Source organism: Diabrotica virgifera, chromosome 4 (genome assembly GCF_917563875.1).
Source record: "Diabrotica virgifera virgifera chromosome 4, PGI_DIABVI_V3a".
In the NCBI taxonomy this organism is placed as follows: Eukaryota; Metazoa; Arthropoda; class Insecta; order Coleoptera; family Chrysomelidae; genus Diabrotica; species Diabrotica virgifera.
This window is the reverse complement of record NC_065446.1, coordinates 206,915,252-206,933,938: the sequence shown is the minus strand read 5'-3', so window position 1 is coordinate 206,933,938 and position 18,687 is coordinate 206,915,252. Positions and strand designations below refer to the sequence as shown.

The following is an 18,687-nucleotide window of genomic DNA, read 5'->3' as shown; positions in this document are numbered from 1 at the left end:
TTTTGTTGTAAATTTTTTTGTAAATGATCCATTAATTAGTTTAATAGTTATTCTAATTGTTTGTCCCAGAGACCTTTATTTTGCAATAATAGGTCTGGATCCGGCGTATGAAAAAAAAGTTGATTAATAGCAAGCTGAAAATTTGTTAATAGCTTAAGGGTGTCTAGTGGGATAAACTTTAATATATGGGAACACTGGAACAGCAGCGGTTTTAATTGTGGAACAGGTTAAAAATTTGGAACGGTCAGACCACGAAAACGGCACATTTATTTTATCCGACAGAATAGACTTAAACTCTCCGAACTGAGATTAAACTCTCATGCAAAAATCAGATTGCTATTTATCACCTGTCATAATTCCTGTCATTTGACATATTCTACATGTTCCACTTATTATAACGCCCATTTGGTGATAAATAGCAGTCTGATTTTTGCATGAGAGTTTAATGAAAGGGCAACAAATCAATTGGAAGTTCTGTCCGACAAAATACATCTGACGTTTTCGTAGTCTGACGTTCCAAATTTTTAACCTGTTCCACCATTAAAACTTCCCCTGTTCCAGTGTTCCCATATATCAAAGTTTGTCCGACTAGACACCGTTAAGCTATTAACAAATTTTCAGCTTGCTATTAATTATTAACAAATTAACAAATTTTTTTCTTATGCGGGATCCAGACCTATGTATAAGTAATTATTGTAAACGACAATCCTTATTACAGAGTACGTCTGAAGGTTATAAAGCAAAAAAGACATTTTCCACGAATGAAATCAAGCAATTTACTGCAGAAGCCCCGGATCAAAAATATTTACTAACAAAAGTGGCTTGTATTCCTGGAATCATGGGAGCGTGCAGAATACACGAATTAGACAAATTGGAACAAAATGATGCTTAATTTTTTTTATTAACGATACAAGATAAAAACACACACATAACATGAAAATTTACAATCTCAGGGAAATATTACGAAATTTGTAAAAAATCCATATATCTTCGGTCACAAAATTAAACAACGCAAAACTTTTGACGAATTTTAGAATGGAAGAACAGTTCAAAATATTGACATCAATAAATTTGCTATAGTAGAAACGGAATTCTGTTAGAATGCGCAAAAAAGTGGCGGTATCCGTATTTGGTATAAATCTTTAAGGGACTGTCCATTAATCACGTCAAGCTCGAAAGGGGGGGGGGTCCATAAAAAAATCACGAAATGTCACAATACACGTGATATAGATGGTCTTAAACCTCACCGTGTATCACCAAGGGGGAGGGGGTGTTAAAAAATGCAAAAAAAAAACATCACGTGATTAATGGACGACCCCAATTTGACGAGGAATATAATAGAATTATCATTAAAAAAGGAATCACAATATCGTAATAAAAAAGTAACAAATACGAGTAAACATCGTACAGAAATGTGAGAAGGTCTTTGGAATTACCATTAATAGAGTACCGTCAATAGATGTTTAAGGATAGAAAAAATGGTAAGCAGAATAATTATTGTAGAAAGTGCACTAAAAGCCGTTAAAAATTGGTGTTCTTAATCCTTCGAACTTCATTCTTCAAGAATTATATTCGGTTAAAAACTGTAATTAAACCTAATTTGGCATCAAATTGAACAAATATATTAACTACAGTCAAACCAATTCAACTAGACAACAATAACGTTCAGAAATGTTGATTTAAAAATAAGAGATGAATTTGCTGCATAATAACCGTGACAAATCAAACATGTCCTCATCGAAATGCTGGAGTAATTACCATGAAGTTAGCTGCGGGTTTGTTGTTGGTTCATTAATTAAGAAATGTCAATAATCTCAGTGCTGTGTCGTGTACCTTAAATTTAACGGAAATTGCAAATTTCTGTTTGGATTGCTGGGTTCGTAAAAGTAGCTCAAAAATAGTACAAGAAATACTTCATAGATTCAACTTTAAATACAACACAGATTGTTTTATACAACAAAAAATACATACGCCATACGCCAATTATTCAGGTTATTGTTTCTTTTCTATTATGATTGATTTTATTATTCCAGTATACAATTATTATCTTCTTTCTTGATCATTTGGTCTCACAGCATGATGTATAACTATTAGTCCAGTCGGGTTAGACGAATAAAAGGCCTAACCTTGCATTAGGAGCTGCCCCAAATTTTAGTTTTCTAATCTTTAGGGAGTCAATAGTAGTGTAAATTGAAAATCTCGACTGAATTGCGCTGTTGCGTTAGCCGCCATCTTGATTTTAAACGAGAACCGTTTTTGCTCAATATCTCCGCCATTTTCAACTTTTCGACAAAAAGTATAACAACCAAAATTGTTGAAAATGTTATTTTCTATCAGTTACATTGTTACAATTTTTTTGTGCCGTCGATATTTTCCGAGTTATGGCGGAAAATAGTGACAGTTAGAGCATAATTATTGAATTATCTCCTTTATTATTAGTTTTACGACAAAAATGTCCCTATACAAAAAAGTTAATATTTAAGTCCACAAGGAAAAATTTCCTGTAGCTGGCTGTATACCATTAATTACAAGTAAAATTTAATAAAAAAATTTTGATCTTGGTAAAAGGTATATTATTTTAAAAAGCCCTATAGGGCTACAAACATCGAACAAAACGTTTTCGCTCTAAAAAGAGCATCATCAGTGTTGCAAGAACATGGTGAGCCAACCAAAAAATACGAAGGTCAAAGCCTTTCAACAAATTAGGTCATTATGTTACAAGAGGTGACAGGCAACTGACAGTTGCTTGTCACCTCTTGTAACATAATGACCTAATTTGTTACCTTTGACCCACTTACAACGTGTGGGAGTCATATGTTATCGTAGGGCCGTATCCTTAGGAATTATATCCATCCTTTGGAATTTGCTATGTTAGCATTTTGATGTGACTTTTAGTCCATTTTTGAAAGGCTTTGACCTTCGTATTTTTTGGTTGGCTCACCATGTTCTTGCAACACTGATGATGCTCTTTTTAGAGCGAAAACGTTTTGTTCGATGTTTGTAGCCCTATAGGGCTTTTTAAAATAATATACCTTTTACCAAGACCAAAATTTTTTTATTAAATTTTACTTAATATTTAAGGTAGTACGTATGCGATAATGGCGTGAGCGTAAGACCCGATTGATTTTGTAGCAATTGTTTTTGTTCAATATCTACGCCATTTTCAACTAAAATTGTCCCAAATATGATTTCGTACAATTTCTTTTTAACATTTTTTTTTTCATGCGGTTGATATTTTCAGAGTTAAGTGGAAAAATAGTAAAAAGTGGTGGGGGGAGCATAATTACTAAATTGAATATTGTTTCCGAGATGCCCCAAATTTTATAATTCTATCCTTTAGGGGAGATCAATAGTAGTGTAAATTTAAAATCTCGACTGAATTCCGCCGTTGCGTTAGCCGCCATATTGATTTTAATGGAGAATCGTTGTTGCTTAATATCTCCGCCATTTTCAACTTTTCGACAAAAATGAATAGGAACTAAAATTGTTGGAGACGCAATTTCCTATAATTTCTTTTCCACAATTTTTTTATGCGATCAATACTCTCCGAGTTAAGGGGGACAATAGTGGAAGCAGAGGGAAGCATAATTATTGAATTAACTCTCATTTATTATTAACTTTACATAATTGTGCATAAACAAAAATAAAAAAATATATATATTTTATACAATTTTTGAAACTTCCAATGAAACACCAACCAAACTAAGTACATAAAAGACATAAATAATAACTTATATGCATTAAGTTCACTTAGTTTTATTAACTAGCGGGTTTGATTGGTTGAATTTGTCTGTCGATAATTAAGTTTCATGTCAGCTAACATATTTTAATATTTCAACAATTTTTTTTTTAAATGTTGGACCCTGTTGGGGGGAATTTTCCCATCCCCCCTCGTAGACCCGCCACTGGTTCTCTCGAAAAATTGTAGTAAATCGTAATTGCAACAATTTCAGTCCTTACACTTTTTGTCGAAAAGTTGAAAATGGCGGAGATATTGAACAAAAACGATTGCTATTAAATCGATCAGTTTTGGAAAACTGGTGATTTGATTCTGAATGTAGTCTCCTTTTACGTCGATATACTTGTTCCAGCGATGCTCCAATTTATTCTTTCCGTTCGATAGGACAGTCTTCGTCTTCTTCCGAGCACGTTCGGAGGGTTACGTCCACTCTGACTGTTCCTTGATGTCTGGTGTATACCAGTGGATCCATGTTTCGTCCACGGTTATGAAACAACGTAGAAACTCCTTCGGATTATGCCTAAGCAGCCTGAGACACGCCTCTGAACTGGTCTTATTATTGTGCTTGCTGTCCTGAGTGAGAAATGCGGCACCCATGGCCAAGAGCTTTCTAATGCCGAAAATTTCATGCAGGATAAGACCCACGCGATCTTTTGAGATGCCTATTGTCTCGAGCTATCTCGCACACCTGTAAATACGAAATCGTGAATTTTTTCACGTTATCCTCCTTGGTAGCTGTTTTTTGGGGCATCTGTAGTAACCTAGTATTGATAGGTCCATCAAAATAAAGAGGCTGTGATGGCCAGGCCCCTTAGAGAGAATGAGCGAGATGGAGCCGTCCAAACACATTTATAACAAAAGACCCGATGGATTGAGGAGCAGATGCACGCTCAGAGCACGATTTAAGGACCAGATGGAAGACGACTTACCGGTGTTAAGAGTAATTGCAAAACCAAGGCGAATAGGTTGTAGAGTCACTGATGATGATGAAAAATATGTAATATTTAGTAATCTAAGGGATCTTACTCCGTCATAGCGAAGTGTTCGGTTTAAATGTAAACGTTTCCAAGACTAAAGTTTCGAGTAAATTTCGAGTTGAACTAAGTATTTTCGAAGATACCAATAAACGTATACTCCCATCTAATTTACTTACCGTTGCACGTCATTCGCGTCATAGCCCGTGACGTCACATGATACCAACACGAAATATTTAGGCGGTAGGTGTGTTCTTTTTTAGAATCACGTCGCCAGGTACACTGGCATTACAGCCACTAGACATATTTTATTATATACGCGTAGAAATAATATTTAAAGATTTCTATTAATGTTAACTTAAAGAAATACACAATAATATCGATACACTTTTGGCGAAGTAACGTAAGTGACATTTTTGGCGAAAATCATGTTTTTCCATTAAACTAACACTATTATTGTTTAGAAGGTACTGCCACCAAAGTGTAGTAAGCCTAGAATTACTTTAAACATAATATATGTATAGGCTTACTACACTTTGGCAGTGCCTTCTGAACAATAATAGCGTTAGTTTAATGGAAAAACGTGATTTTCAAAAATGTCACTTTGCCAAAAATGTATCGATATATTTTATTTAATTTGTATAGATTATAAAGCGTTTTTATGAAGCCCATTTGTTCGGAATACACTGTAACTATAATCGAACGAAGGTGATATTTTGGCATAAATTGGTAACATTTATTTGACAGTTGCGGTGATGAAACTTCATATTTGTTTAAATTATTTTCTATAAGTATTTGTTTTATTATATTTACTGTTTTTATTATGTACTTTAACGTAAGATTATAATTTAATTCTTGTTTTCTATTTCTAAAGTTTTTATTTATTTACATTGAATATTAATTTGTTTTGCTGTATAATCCACTTCCGCAAAAATTGTGTGATGTATTTGATTTAAAATGAATTCAAGAATTTTTTGTAATTGGGCAACAGTGTCAACTTAGATCTCTAACGTAGATAATGACGTGCAACGGTAAATAAATTAGACGGACTGTACATTTGTATGCCAAGGAACAAATAATAGAACAGGTAACTTCCATAAAATATTTGAGAGTAAATATCATCAGCAGAACAAGCTATGAAAGTACCACTTATGAACATGAAAACATTTTTTACAAGACCAGCCCTATGTAAGTCTGATCTTTATCTTTTAAATAAGAAAAAAGATAAATAATAAAAATACAAAAAAAATAAATTAAATAAAAAAATAGAATAAAATAAAAAGTTACTACGAAGATTTCAACCTCCCAGATGCTAAATCGGGTTAACCATTATAATATAATATATAGCGTAATAATAAAAATATAAAAAAAGCAAAAAATAATAAATTTAAAATGATAACAGTTTATATTTTGTAAAAGAAAGAACTCTTTTACTGTTTCAACAAATTTACTGTTTCAATCAGATTGATTGTTGATCAGACATTACCTTTCCCTGTCTTGCTGTATGACTGTGAACGTTGGACAATGGATTCTGAAACAGAAAAAGAATAGATGCCTTTGAGATGTATACTTACAGAAGAATGCTGTGAAATTCATGGGCACAAAAACTTACCAACGAGGAGGTATTTCGGCGCATAAATATACAAAAAGAATTACTCAGCATGATCAAAGAGAGGAAAATACAATACTTGGTGTTGAAAGGTCAAAGATATGAATTACTCCGAATGATATTTAAAGGTAAAATACAGGGCAAAATATCACTAGCAGGACTCAGAAAGACCTGAGCAGATGATTTCAACGCAAATTCACAGAAATCTTTCGTGCAACAATTTCCAAAGCTACAAAATTGCCTTTTAAGGCTTTGGCCACACGGGCGATTTTTTGCGGCGCCATAATTTAAGGCGTCCATTGGTTTGACTACCTCCACCAATTTTAGATGAAATCAAATTGGTGGAGGTAGTCAAACCAATGAGCGCCGTAAATTACCGCGCCGCAAAAAATCGCCCGTGTGGCTAAAGCGTTATCATCAACCATCGAAAGCAGACGAGCAGAAAGGATCTTCCAAATTGCTACTTTTACCTTCTTCTTTTATTCAGTTTCACGTATTTTTCTTATAGTGCAGTCACTGAAGATTTTCACCTCCGATTTCGTTGAACCTCCATCGATTTTCATGAAAATGAGTGAGTAGTTAGAGGATACCTCAAGGAACAAAGGTGACATGATGCCAACTTGCGCTTTTACCCTGGTGGTGGTTGCCACCCCTTTTCTGGGTTGAAAATTATTTTATTAAAAATAATAGCGTAAATCGATAGAGGGACAAATTCTAAGAAAAATTTGGTATATTAAGTTACATATTAACATAAATCAATACTTTTTGAGTTATTAAAGATCAAAGATTGTATTTTTTCGTAAAAAAAATGCATGTTTTAAAGCTGTTTTTCACGTATAACTCAAAAACTATTAGCTTTTACAAAAAAGCTATTCTTATCAAAATTGAAGACAATAAAAATTGAATACACTATTCACTCAAAGTACTGAACTAACGTTAATTCTAAGTGAGTTATAGGTAATTGAATGTATATTTTTTTTATGAGTACTCAAATCTAAGTATTCAAGCTTAAATAACGGAAAAACGATGCATATTATAAAATATACCTGCTAAACACTTATCAAAGTACATCAGAATACCTAAGAAATGAGCTCCAGAAGAAGTTAATAGCATCAAAATTAAGCAAGTTATGATGAAACTAAGAGAACCCTTTCGATTCTTTTAGGAAAAAGTGAAAAATAAAACATACGCCATTTCCACAAAAATTAAAATTTATAGTAATCCTTACAAAAATTTCTTTGTATTAGCCTAAGTAATGATTTTAACAATATTCACCGCTTTAGAATGCATATTTTTGAAAGAAAGATATTATTTAAAAAAATCAGAATTTTTAAATCGTCATTTTCATTTTCTTTTGATAATAACTATAAAAATACTAAATCTAAGAAAAAAAATTATATATAACCCAATTTTAGTTTTTTTCTATATCAAATATTTTAACTGTTTTACCAACTCTGTAGGATGAAAGATAACCGAGATAGAAACGTTTAAAGCTTAAATTTTGCTGCGAGAACGATGTAACCGTGGCCATTTAATATTTGATTTTTAAAAAAGTAAGGGGTTTAAAAGATTAAGTTTAACGCGTTTTAATAGCCTTTGGAATTACCTTTCAAACTGTTTTTAGGTGAACCTGATATCTTAAAAATTAACGGATCTATTTAAAAAAAAGATAACATTTTTTGAAAAATTTTTTAAAAGATAAAGTTTGCAAAATTTTTGGAGCTATTAACTTGTTCGGTATCTCATTTAATAGATATTTCTAAGTACTTTCACAAATGTTTAATAAGTTTATGTCACATTTTCCCGTAATTTAAGCTTGAATACTTAGATTTGGGTACTCGCCGAAAAAAATATGCATTCAATTACCTATAACTCACTTTTAGTTGGTATTAAAAGGTTTTTTTAGTAAGGAGTTTATTTAATTTTTTATTAGCTTCAATTTTGGTAATAATAACTTTTTTGTAAAAACTTGTTTTGAGTTATATATAAAAAATCGGTTAAAAATATGCATTTTTGTTACGAAAAATTTAAATTTTTGATCTTTAATAACTCAAAAAGTTTTGATTTATTTTAATAACTTTATATAACAAATTTTACTTAAAATTTGTCCCCCTATCTAATTATGGGGTTATTTTTAATAAAATAATTTTCACCGCGAGAAGGGGTGGCATTCACCCCCAGGGTAAAAGCGCAAGTTGGCATTATGTCACCTTTGTTTCTTAAGATATCCTCTAACCACTCACCAATTTTCATGAAAATCGATGGAGGTTGAACGAAATCGGAGGTAATAGCTCATATCCACCTTCAGTGAATCCACTATTAGTTTGTTGACGAATAATTTTTAAATGCATTTCGAATCCTGAGAAAATTAATACGTATTTTTAAAAAATTTAAAGGCAGAATGAAAGATTACATCATTCATTACCGAGGGTAGAAAGTCCTTGAAAACTTCTATAATGTTTATTTTAATAAGTTACGGGGGTTGAAAAAAAAAGATAAAATTGAGTGTGATTTTTAATTTTAAATACGTCATTCAAAAGAAACTTTTTGTTTATTCTAAGGGACTTTCTACGCTCATTAATGATGTAATCTTTCATTCTGCGTTTAAATTTTTCAAAAATTTTTATTAGTTTTTTCAGGATTCGAAAAAAATGAACACTATGTTCGTGGTGATATTTTCCAACTCGAACATTCGCTATCTTTGTCATGCAACGCACTCGGTAGAACAGAATGTAGTGACAAGACAGTGACAAACAAGCCTACTAAATATTTGACACGACTTCAGGAATAATTTGAGTTGTTTATTAAATATGTTGATAGTGTATTAATTTGATAGATAATAATAATTGATTTTAGACGTCAAATTAGTAAAAAGTTATTTATAATTTACTATTTATGGAAGATCAAAGTACAGTAGGGATAGCCGTAAAATATTTGCGCCTACGGTCTTAATAACATAATATTGGTATTATAAATACATACAATCCTTTATAAAAGGTATATTTGTTAAAATCCCTATACATCACCCCTACATCAAATACATAACTAGTTTTCAATCGGTTGACCGATCATCATCAGTATATTCTCAGAATCTAACATGCTAACCACCAAAGTAAAAAAAGAATGTGTGTGTACTTTGTACGCACGTAAGAAGTTATACTTCTATTATATGATTTAAACGAAATTAATATACTTTTTATTTATATTTTATTTAAATATTAAACTAATTTATACTTACTACTTCTCAAACATTTTTAATAAAACAGTGCCAAAAATTAAAATAATAAAAGAACAAAACACACACAAACACATTAAAAATGCCACAAATGATTTGTGAACATTAATTGTCGGAAAATGTTTTAACTAAATACGTATTTTCTGAAAATAAAATTATATAATAAATATACTTACAATCATAAAATGTATAAAAAAAATAAAAGTTTCTATTGGGATTCGAACCAGCTTATCAGCGCGGTTGGTATTGGGGTTCATTCCATGACAATGTGTCATTATGTGCGAATATCGACTAACTAAACGGATTAAACTTTTGACATTTTTGAATTAAATCAAATTATTTTGATTTTGAATTGCAATAATTTAGGATTGAAAAAATACAACAAAACAAAGAGTAAGAAAACAATATATTAGGTGAATATTGATAGAAATTTTGATGGTAATCAAATTATGTAAATAAAAGTATTACATACTATGTATTTTGGTAGGTTCAAATAGGTAGGTACCTATGATACATTTACAATTATTACGTACCTGTTGCTTTTAAAAACTATTTAAAAGTCACTACAATTATAAACTTTTTTGTTTCTGTCCTCACAACAATAAAACTAATATATTATACATTTGTTTACCTTCATATTGAACAATTATTTATTATTGACAGATCATTTCAACACCCAATCAGAGCCCGTATAACGAATAATAACATACTGTCGGTGTGCGCATGCGCGCAGATTAATATAAATTCATCCTCAATCTCAATCGCGCCTAAAAAAGTATAACTTCAAAAATATTTATAATTAATCCGTCATAGGAACATAATGAAAATGATGTGGTTTTGAACATGGATGTATAAAATATCCAATGTTTCACGCTCGAGGTACCATTGAGCTTAATTTGACTAGTTCACATCATGACTGCATGGAAGCAAGTGCCCGAACCAAGTGCACTTGCTTCCATAACTTCCATACAGCCATGATGTGAACTAGTCAATTTGAGCTCAATGGTACCTCGAGCGTGAAACATTGGATATTTTATACATCCATGTTCAAAACCACATCATTTTCATATGTTCCTATGACGGATTAATTATAAAGTGTTTATACCCAAATATTTTTTACTTTGGTGGTTAGCATGTTAGATTCTGAGAATACATTGATGATGATCGGTCAACCGATTGAAAACTAGTTATGTCTTTGACGTAGCCCTGTATAGGGATTTTAACAATAAATATACCTTTTATACAGGATTTTATGTTTTTGTAATGGTATACAGCCAACTACAGGAAAAAAATTTTCCTCAAGGAGGTATTATAAATTAATGGTTTAATTTTTTTTTATTTTTTAATTTTAATTTTTTCTTTTTTTGCAGTTTTTAACTTTTAATCAAACCTTCCCTGTTCAGCAAGATCTGTACGATACGTACAAAAAAATGGAGGAGGCAGAACAAGAAGAATGCGAGGAAGACTCGATTCCTCCTCGACAAGAAGAATGAATTGAAGTCAAGAAAATATAAACAACTATATCAACAAATAAATGATGTTTATTTTTGTGGTTTTTATTGTCTAATAAAATACTCTTTTAAATGAATGACTTTTTTCTTACAACTGAAATAGAGAAGGCGGAAACGGCGGGTTCGTTGGGAAAAATATTCCCATGAGATATTTTTGCATAATCACATTCGTGAGACATCCCAGAATAAGGATCAAGAAGTCGCCCACGTGAAAAGTGGGCCAATTTTTTTTTAAACAATTTTTTTTTAATTAAATTGCAAAAATCAATATTTTTGGCCCCGACTATTTTTTTTTAGGTTTTTTGGACCATTGTGGACAAAAAAACTCTCTTATAATTTTTCTCTAAAGTTCATCTTTTTCGAGTTATAAGCAATTTAAAATTTGAAAAACGCGAAAATGGCTGTTTTTAAGATTTAATAACTCGGTTAAAAATTATTATTATGAAAGTCAGAAAGTGACTAAATCAAAGTTTAAAGTCGCCGCTACATGATCCTGAAGAAATCTGTTTCAATAATTTACTACTAAGCTGTTATTTTTAATTAATAAAAAAAAGCGGTTAGATCATATTGACACCGCTGTAAATGTGAGTGCGAGTAAGATGCACAATTGGACTTCTGGAATGGCTTCTCTCTCGCACTCAGAATTTACAGCGGCCGCACACGTGCATGGCGCGTATTATTATTACTTAAAAATAACAGCTTAGTAATAAAATAATGACAAAAATTTCTTCAGGATCTTGTAGGGGTGGCTTTAAACTTTGATTTAGTCATATATTGACTTTCATAATAATAACTTTTAACCGAATTATTAAGCCTTGAAAATCGCCATTTTTCGATTTTTTCAATTTTAAATTGCTTATAAGTCGAAAACGATCAACTTTAGAGAAAAATTATAAGAGACCTTTTTTCTCCAGAATGGTCCAAACAATTAAAGAAAAAATTGTTCGGGCCGAAAACATTGATACTTGCAATTTGATTAAAAAAAAATTGGCCCACTTTTCACGTGGGCGACTTCTTGAACCTTATTCTGGGATATCTCACGAATATGATTATGCAAAAAAATCTCATGGGAATATTTTTCCCTTCGAACCCGCCGTTTTCGCCTTGTCTAAAAAGGTTCTTCCAATCCTAATCTCAATTTAATGATATATTATTATCTGTGTGTATCTGCTGGCTTTACATAGAAAATTACTTTTACGACTGTTTGTTAGTATGTATTCGTTAAAACACCGAAAATTGAATTATACTGGGTTGGGATAAAGTATGGAATCACGCAAATATCTTTGAAACGAAAAGAACAATATTTATGAAACTTTGTATGCAAGTACAGTGACGCAAAAGGCATCTGTTGTCATATTTTTTGTTACTACTCCACTTCCGGTTTCACTTAAATACCCTTAACATATTTAATTTAAATGGGACACCCTGTATATTTTTGCAGATTTTGAAAGAACCTGTTATTTTTAATTCATACATACCAAATTTGGTAGAAAAAATTTGTTAAAAAGTGTAGATAATTTTTTGTATTAATACAACGTAGTAGGAAATAAACGAGTACCATCTATACTTTTGAACGCAAGCTTTTTTAATGGGGGGCCACAAAGTTCCAGAAATGCTATAGGAGGGCGAGAATTATAGAAACAAGGCATTTTGTGTTAAAGCTATATGTATACTATTCATATGTTGATGGACCCTCGGCGGGCCGGATTAAATACATTCGCGGGCCAGATTTGGCCCGCGGGCCGTACTTTTCTCACCATTGATCTATACCAGTCATGTCAAAGATACGGCCCGCGGGCCGCATCCGGCCCCCGGGCCATACCAATACGGCCCGCGATCGCAATGTGTCACAGAAAGAAGAATCATGTTTTTTAGAGCTTTTAGACTTCACTCGATTGCTCTACGGAAGTTTTAAAATGCGTACACTTTGAAATGACTTATAAATGTAGTGGAGTGTACTACACTCCACTACATTTATAAGTCATTTCAAAGGCAGAGCGTGCCTAGACAAGCGAGAGAGATAGACAGTAACACCATCTCTTAGCGGAAACACCCTATTATTTTTGTTGAGAACAATAGAATCTTCCATGCGCTTCGAGTCTAGACTAGAACCTTCCTTATCGATATAAAAGAAGTGCGTCGACGTGTCACGTGAGTCAGTTGCGAAGTAGTGGTTGAGAAGGTATTGTACATTTGTTTGTGTCGTGCGTGTGCGATATCCATAATTGTGTCGAGTTCCATATTTGTTACGATTTCGGCATAATGTCACAAAAACGTAAAGTTGATAGTGAACGTAGAGTTTTTCAGTCTAAATGGGAAAATGCATATTTTTTCATAGAATGGAAAGGTAAACCACTGTGTTTGATTTGCAATAAAACAGTTGCTGTTTGTAAGGAGTTTAACTTGAAGAGACACTATGATACGAATCATAAATCAAAATTCGATTGTTACACTGAAAAAATAAGAATGGACAGATTGTCATCTTTAAAATCTAAACTTCAAGGTCAACAATCGATGTTTACTAAAGCTAATACTGAGAGCGAAGATGCCCTGAAATCAAGTTTTATTATTGCATTAGAAATCACGAAGAGATCAAAACCTTTCACTGATGGTGATTTTATTAAAGACTGTATGTTGAAAGTTGCCGACGTTTCATTTCCATTTCAAAAGTCAATAATTCAAAATATTTCGCTGTCAAGAAACACTGTTGCTTCAAGAATAAATGATTTATCTCAAAATTTGGTTCTTCAACTGAAGGAGAAAATTAAGGAATTTACAAACTTTTCACTGGCTGTTGATGAGAGCACTGATACTGTTGATACAGCTCAACTTGCTGTTTTTATACGAGGTATTAACAGTAACTTTGAAATAACTGAAGAACTATTAAAGTGCGTTCCATTGACAGGTACTACAACAGCAAATGATATTTATTCTGCATTGGAGCATTTGATGGCAGAATATGGACTCGATTGGAATATACTTAGCAGCACAACTACGGATGGCGCTCCTGCCATGGTTGGCCAACATTCGGGCGTTGTAACTAAATTAAAACAGAAAACATCAGGAAATTTTGTAGGATTTCACTGTATAATTCACCAGGAATCATTGGCATCCAAACATTTAAAAATGGACCATGTCATGCAACCTATAATTAAAATAGTAAATTTTATAAGGAGCAGAGGACTAAATCACCGACAGTTCAGGCAGTTTTTACAAGATTTGGACGAAAAGTTTTCTGATGTCCCTTATTTCACCGAAGTTCGTTGGCTCAGTCGAGGAGTAGTTTTAGAAAGATTTTTTGCATTACGTGACCCTATTCAAGCTTTCATGTTAGAAAAAGGCAACCCAATTGATTATGACAATGACTGGTGGGTTGATTGTGCCTTTTTGGTAGATATGAATAAACACTTGACTGATCTGAATGTAAAGTTACAGGGTAAAAATCTGATTGTCACTCAAATGTACTCATGTATTCAAGCCTTTGAAACAAAGTTGAGGCTGTGGGAAAATCAGGTAAAAAATCAAACTTTGGATCATTTCCCTCATTTAAAATCATTTGGCACAGTGGATCAAAAAAAATTGGATCAATATTCTTAACTTCTGCAAAAATCTTATCACGGAATTCAACAATCGTTTTGAAGACTTCCACAAAATGAATGAAATGGAATTCCCAATTTTCAACAATCCATTCAATTTTGAAGCTTCACAGGCACCAGTTCATTTGCAAATGGAGTTGATAGATCTTCAATCGGACAGTATTTTGAAAGAAAAATTTAAAGAGGTTAACGCACTTACATTTTATACACAATATTTCAAGAGTTTGGATAACTACCCGGAATTAAAAAAGCATGCAGCACGCATTCTGTGCATGTTTGGTAGCACCTATTTATGTGAGCAGATGTTTTCCGTCATGAAAATAAATAAGAACAAACATCGCACAAGACTTACAAATGAACATCTCCAATCAATTCTTAAAATAAATACAACGAATATGATACCTGACATCAATGAGCTTGTCAAAAACAAGAGAAGTCAGGTATCTGGATCCTCGAGCTCAAAATAATTACCCTCTTTTATAACTTTGATATGATTTTTAACAACCGTATATTATAAGTATACTATTAAATAAAATGTTATAATAATTGAGTACATTTTTTTTTATTTGAATCTGGCCCGCCGACACATTCTGAATTTAATATATGGCCCTCTGCAAAATTGAGTTTGACACCCCTGATCTATACCTATACTGTAGACTAAAATTGTCATTTACATGCACTGCATGACTTATTTGAATTTAGTATAGTAGGTAAAACTGTTACTGATCTAATTGACAGAAATAAGTTGTATTAAAAATGGTTCATTTAAGTGAAAAATATCGTATTGAAATATTAAGGATAATCGGTTATGGTGAATTTTCATTTTTTGGAAGAGAATTTTCCAAATCGATGGATTGGACGTAGAGGATTCATAGAGTGTCCCGCTCGTTCTCCGGACCTCAACCCGTTAGGTTTTTTTCTTTGGGGTTATCTAAAATCACGTGTTTACGTTAGGCGACCAACATGCTTGCAGGATTTGTGACAAAGAATAATTGATGAATGTGAACTAATACTAAATCTTGCAAAAAGTGACTCACGAATTTATTTATAGGCTTGCACGTTGTCAAGAGGTAAACAGCAAACATTTTCAACATTTGAAATTATTTTTTTTATTTTTAATATCATTGGTCCAACGTAAATAAATTAACCTATTTTTTAACTGTAAAGAGATTTATTTCTTGTTTTAATAGTTTTTTCTTCCAAACTTGGTATGTATGAATTAAAAATAACAAGTTCTTTTCAAATCTGCAAAAATATACAGGGTGTCCCATTTAAAGTAAATTAGTTAAGGGTATTGTCACTGTACTTGCATGCAAAGTTTCATAAATATTATTCTTTTCGTTTCACAGATATTTGCTTAGTTCCATACTTTATCCCAACTGTGTATAGCACCTTTATATTACTCCTATTACAACAGGATGGATCGATCAAATTAGAGGAATATGCAAAAGACCTATGCATGAGTTAAAAGAAATGACCAGAGACAGAGATCTTTGGAGACGGACAATACACGACATCACGTCGACCACTACACTCCCTCCGGTGGGTCAGGATTGAATAGAGAGATTACTCCTACCTCCACTAGTCCTAATCAACCATACTCTCCAGCTCTTTCTATTCTACCATCTCTATCTTGCAGTTTCTTTTGTCCACTACCTGGTGTAATATTTCATCTTTTTCTTCTTTCTATCGGACTCCAGTCTATACTTACATCACATTACGTCCTTATTGCTACCAAAGCAGGTAAGAATCTAACCAAAACCATAAAGGCGCATTTAAATCAAAGCGAACACGAACGAACGAACGAATTCGTTCGTTAACTTTATTGTATTTGTACGGCGATTCGAGCACGACCGAACGAATTCGTTCGCATTCGCACATGTTCCAACCGATGTCGGTAAGTTAGCGAATCATCAAAGGATATCGATGTTCAATGTGGACAGTGGATAGACGGTAGCGAACGAATTCGTTTAAAGTACCGATTTAATTTATTTACAAACATTAGTTTGAGAGGGTTGTTTATTGTGTAGACGTGAAAACATAATTTTGCAATATGGAATGGACCAATCAAAAGATACTTCAATTAATTGAGTTATATAGAAATGAAGAATGCCTATGAAACCCGATATCGAAGCTATATAAAATAATAAACAGAAAAACTGATACTTGATATAATATTTCTATAAGAATGGGTTGTGATGTCTCTGAACTAAAACAATGAATTAGCTTCTGGCATCATTTAGACGAGACAGACAAAAAGAGGGTTCGAAGTAGTTTGTTTTTAAAAGCCTAATGTTTTTATTGGATAAATTTCAACCCAGAAAGACTAATGAGGTAAGCAAATCAAATTAATTGCTAAAATTAATTAAAAGCAAATTTATTTTGATACACCAATTTTACAATTTATTATTTGAACATAGTCATATGTAATACCAAGAGCAAGCAACTTTTTCGAGGAAGAATTTTAAGAAGGCTGGTTCTTTAATATATTATTCTCTATGCTCCCTCAAACAGCGTACAATACCAACTACCTGTCTGCTGATACATATTGCGTGCATTAGTTCGAAGCACATTATACAGGTACCACCTACCTACCTAAATATGTTGAATTCCAAAGTATTTTAAGAAGATAATTTTTTTGTCATTGCTTTTGTCATTATTAGAAATATTAATACAAATCTTTTGTCAGTAATTTATATGCTAAAAAGTGTTACATTTGACCTGTGCTCTTGTGCGGAATGGAAGCATGGACGTTAAAGGCCAGTTCCATTAACAAATTTGAAGTGTTTGAAATGTGGTGCCTACGTCGAATGCTTAGAATATCATGGACGGACAGAGTCAGAAACGATTAATTACTAAGAAGAGCGGGTTTACAGGATTGGGAACTTTTTAATTATGTTAAAAGTAAGAAGACTGCATACTTGGGGCATATATTACGAGGGAACGATACACTTTTCAGCAACTGATATACAAAGATAGAGGGTAAGAGGGGTCTGGAAAAAAGATGTCATGGCTGCGTAATCCCCACCGCCAGTGGACAAGAATCCACGGCTATGAAATGCTTTGCAATGCTAAAAACATAATATTTTAATAAATTACAGTAATATTTTATAAACAAGACAATGTACAGTGGACGCCTACGCAGAAATGCACGGCATCTTAAGAAGAAGAAGAAATATGAATTTATAATTGCTAGACATTTTTGGACGTTTTATTTATTTCCAACTTTAGTTGATAATGCCAGATTTAAATAAAATATTAATAAATAAAACTTATCATCAAAATTTTCAACAAAATAATAAAAAATACCTGAATAAATTATTTTTGAGTCTGGAAATAATTTTTATTTTATTTTAATTATTAAAATCAAATTGTTTAAATTAAATACATAGATATGTAATTATAGAATAGAAACAGAACAATATGAAATTATTGAAGTCATATCAAAATTTTTACTTATATTTATGAATATGACATATTTTTTTCCTTACAGAACACACATTGCATTTTATAAGCTATTACCCAACAAGATTAAAATTTACCCAGCAAGAAACAGGACAATAAACTACTTGAAACACAATGTGACTGGCCCATCATACATCTGCGAGCAATATGCACTTCGGATCATCAACGAATGCGAACGTTCGCTTCAATGTAAATGGCCCTACTTTGTAGCGAACGAATGACCAAGTGAACACCTACGAATTCGTTCCTTCGTTCGTTCGTTCGTGTTCGCTTTGATTTAAATGCGCCTTAATAAAAAAGGCTGAGAAGAAGAATTTGAGAATAATAGCAAGCATCTAGTGATAACGCAAATAACATAGAAATCCTAACCACTAACCTTTGACCACTAGGAAGACTTACAAATCGAAACAACTAGCAGTTCTATACTATTCGTATGACCAATGCCACAAGGCATTCCATAAAGTACAGCACATAAAATTAATGCAGATACTGAAAAATGTAGGAATAGGTAACAAAGATATTCGTGTCATTAAAAATTTGTACTGGAATCAAACTGCT

The 18,687-nt window shown here is 32.4% G+C and overlaps 2 protein-coding genes across 4 annotated transcripts in view; one reads left to right on the top strand and one right to left on the bottom strand.

The window, feature by feature from the left end:
* Positions 1 to 11,145, top strand: part of LOC114332479 (uncharacterized) — a 287,210-nt gene extending 276,065 nt beyond the window's left edge. Inside the window, exon 6 of the mRNA XM_028282275.2 lies at positions 10,928 to 11,145. Coding sequence (XP_028138076.2) covers positions 10,928 to 11,050 — 123 coding nt within the window. The 3' untranslated portion in view covers positions 11,051 to 11,145. The remainder of the gene's footprint in view (positions 1 to 10,927) is intronic.
* The window catches only part of LOC114332474 (RNA-binding protein Musashi homolog 2-like), a 340,999-nt gene that overhangs the window by 220,499 nt on the left and 101,813 nt on the right, over positions 1 to 18,687 (bottom strand). For 2 of the 3 annotated variants that reach the window (XR_007697837.1, XM_028282269.2), the window contains exon 2: positions 6,200 to 6,244. The exons of the other annotated variant lie outside the window; for it this stretch is intronic. Coding sequence is in view for 1 of the 2 variants with exons in the window: in XM_028282269.2 (XP_028138070.1) it covers positions 6,200 to 6,244 (45 nt within the window). In the remaining variant the exon portion in view is untranslated. The remainder of the gene's footprint in view (positions 1 to 6,199; positions 6,245 to 18,687) is intronic. 3 annotated transcript variants of the gene reach the window in all.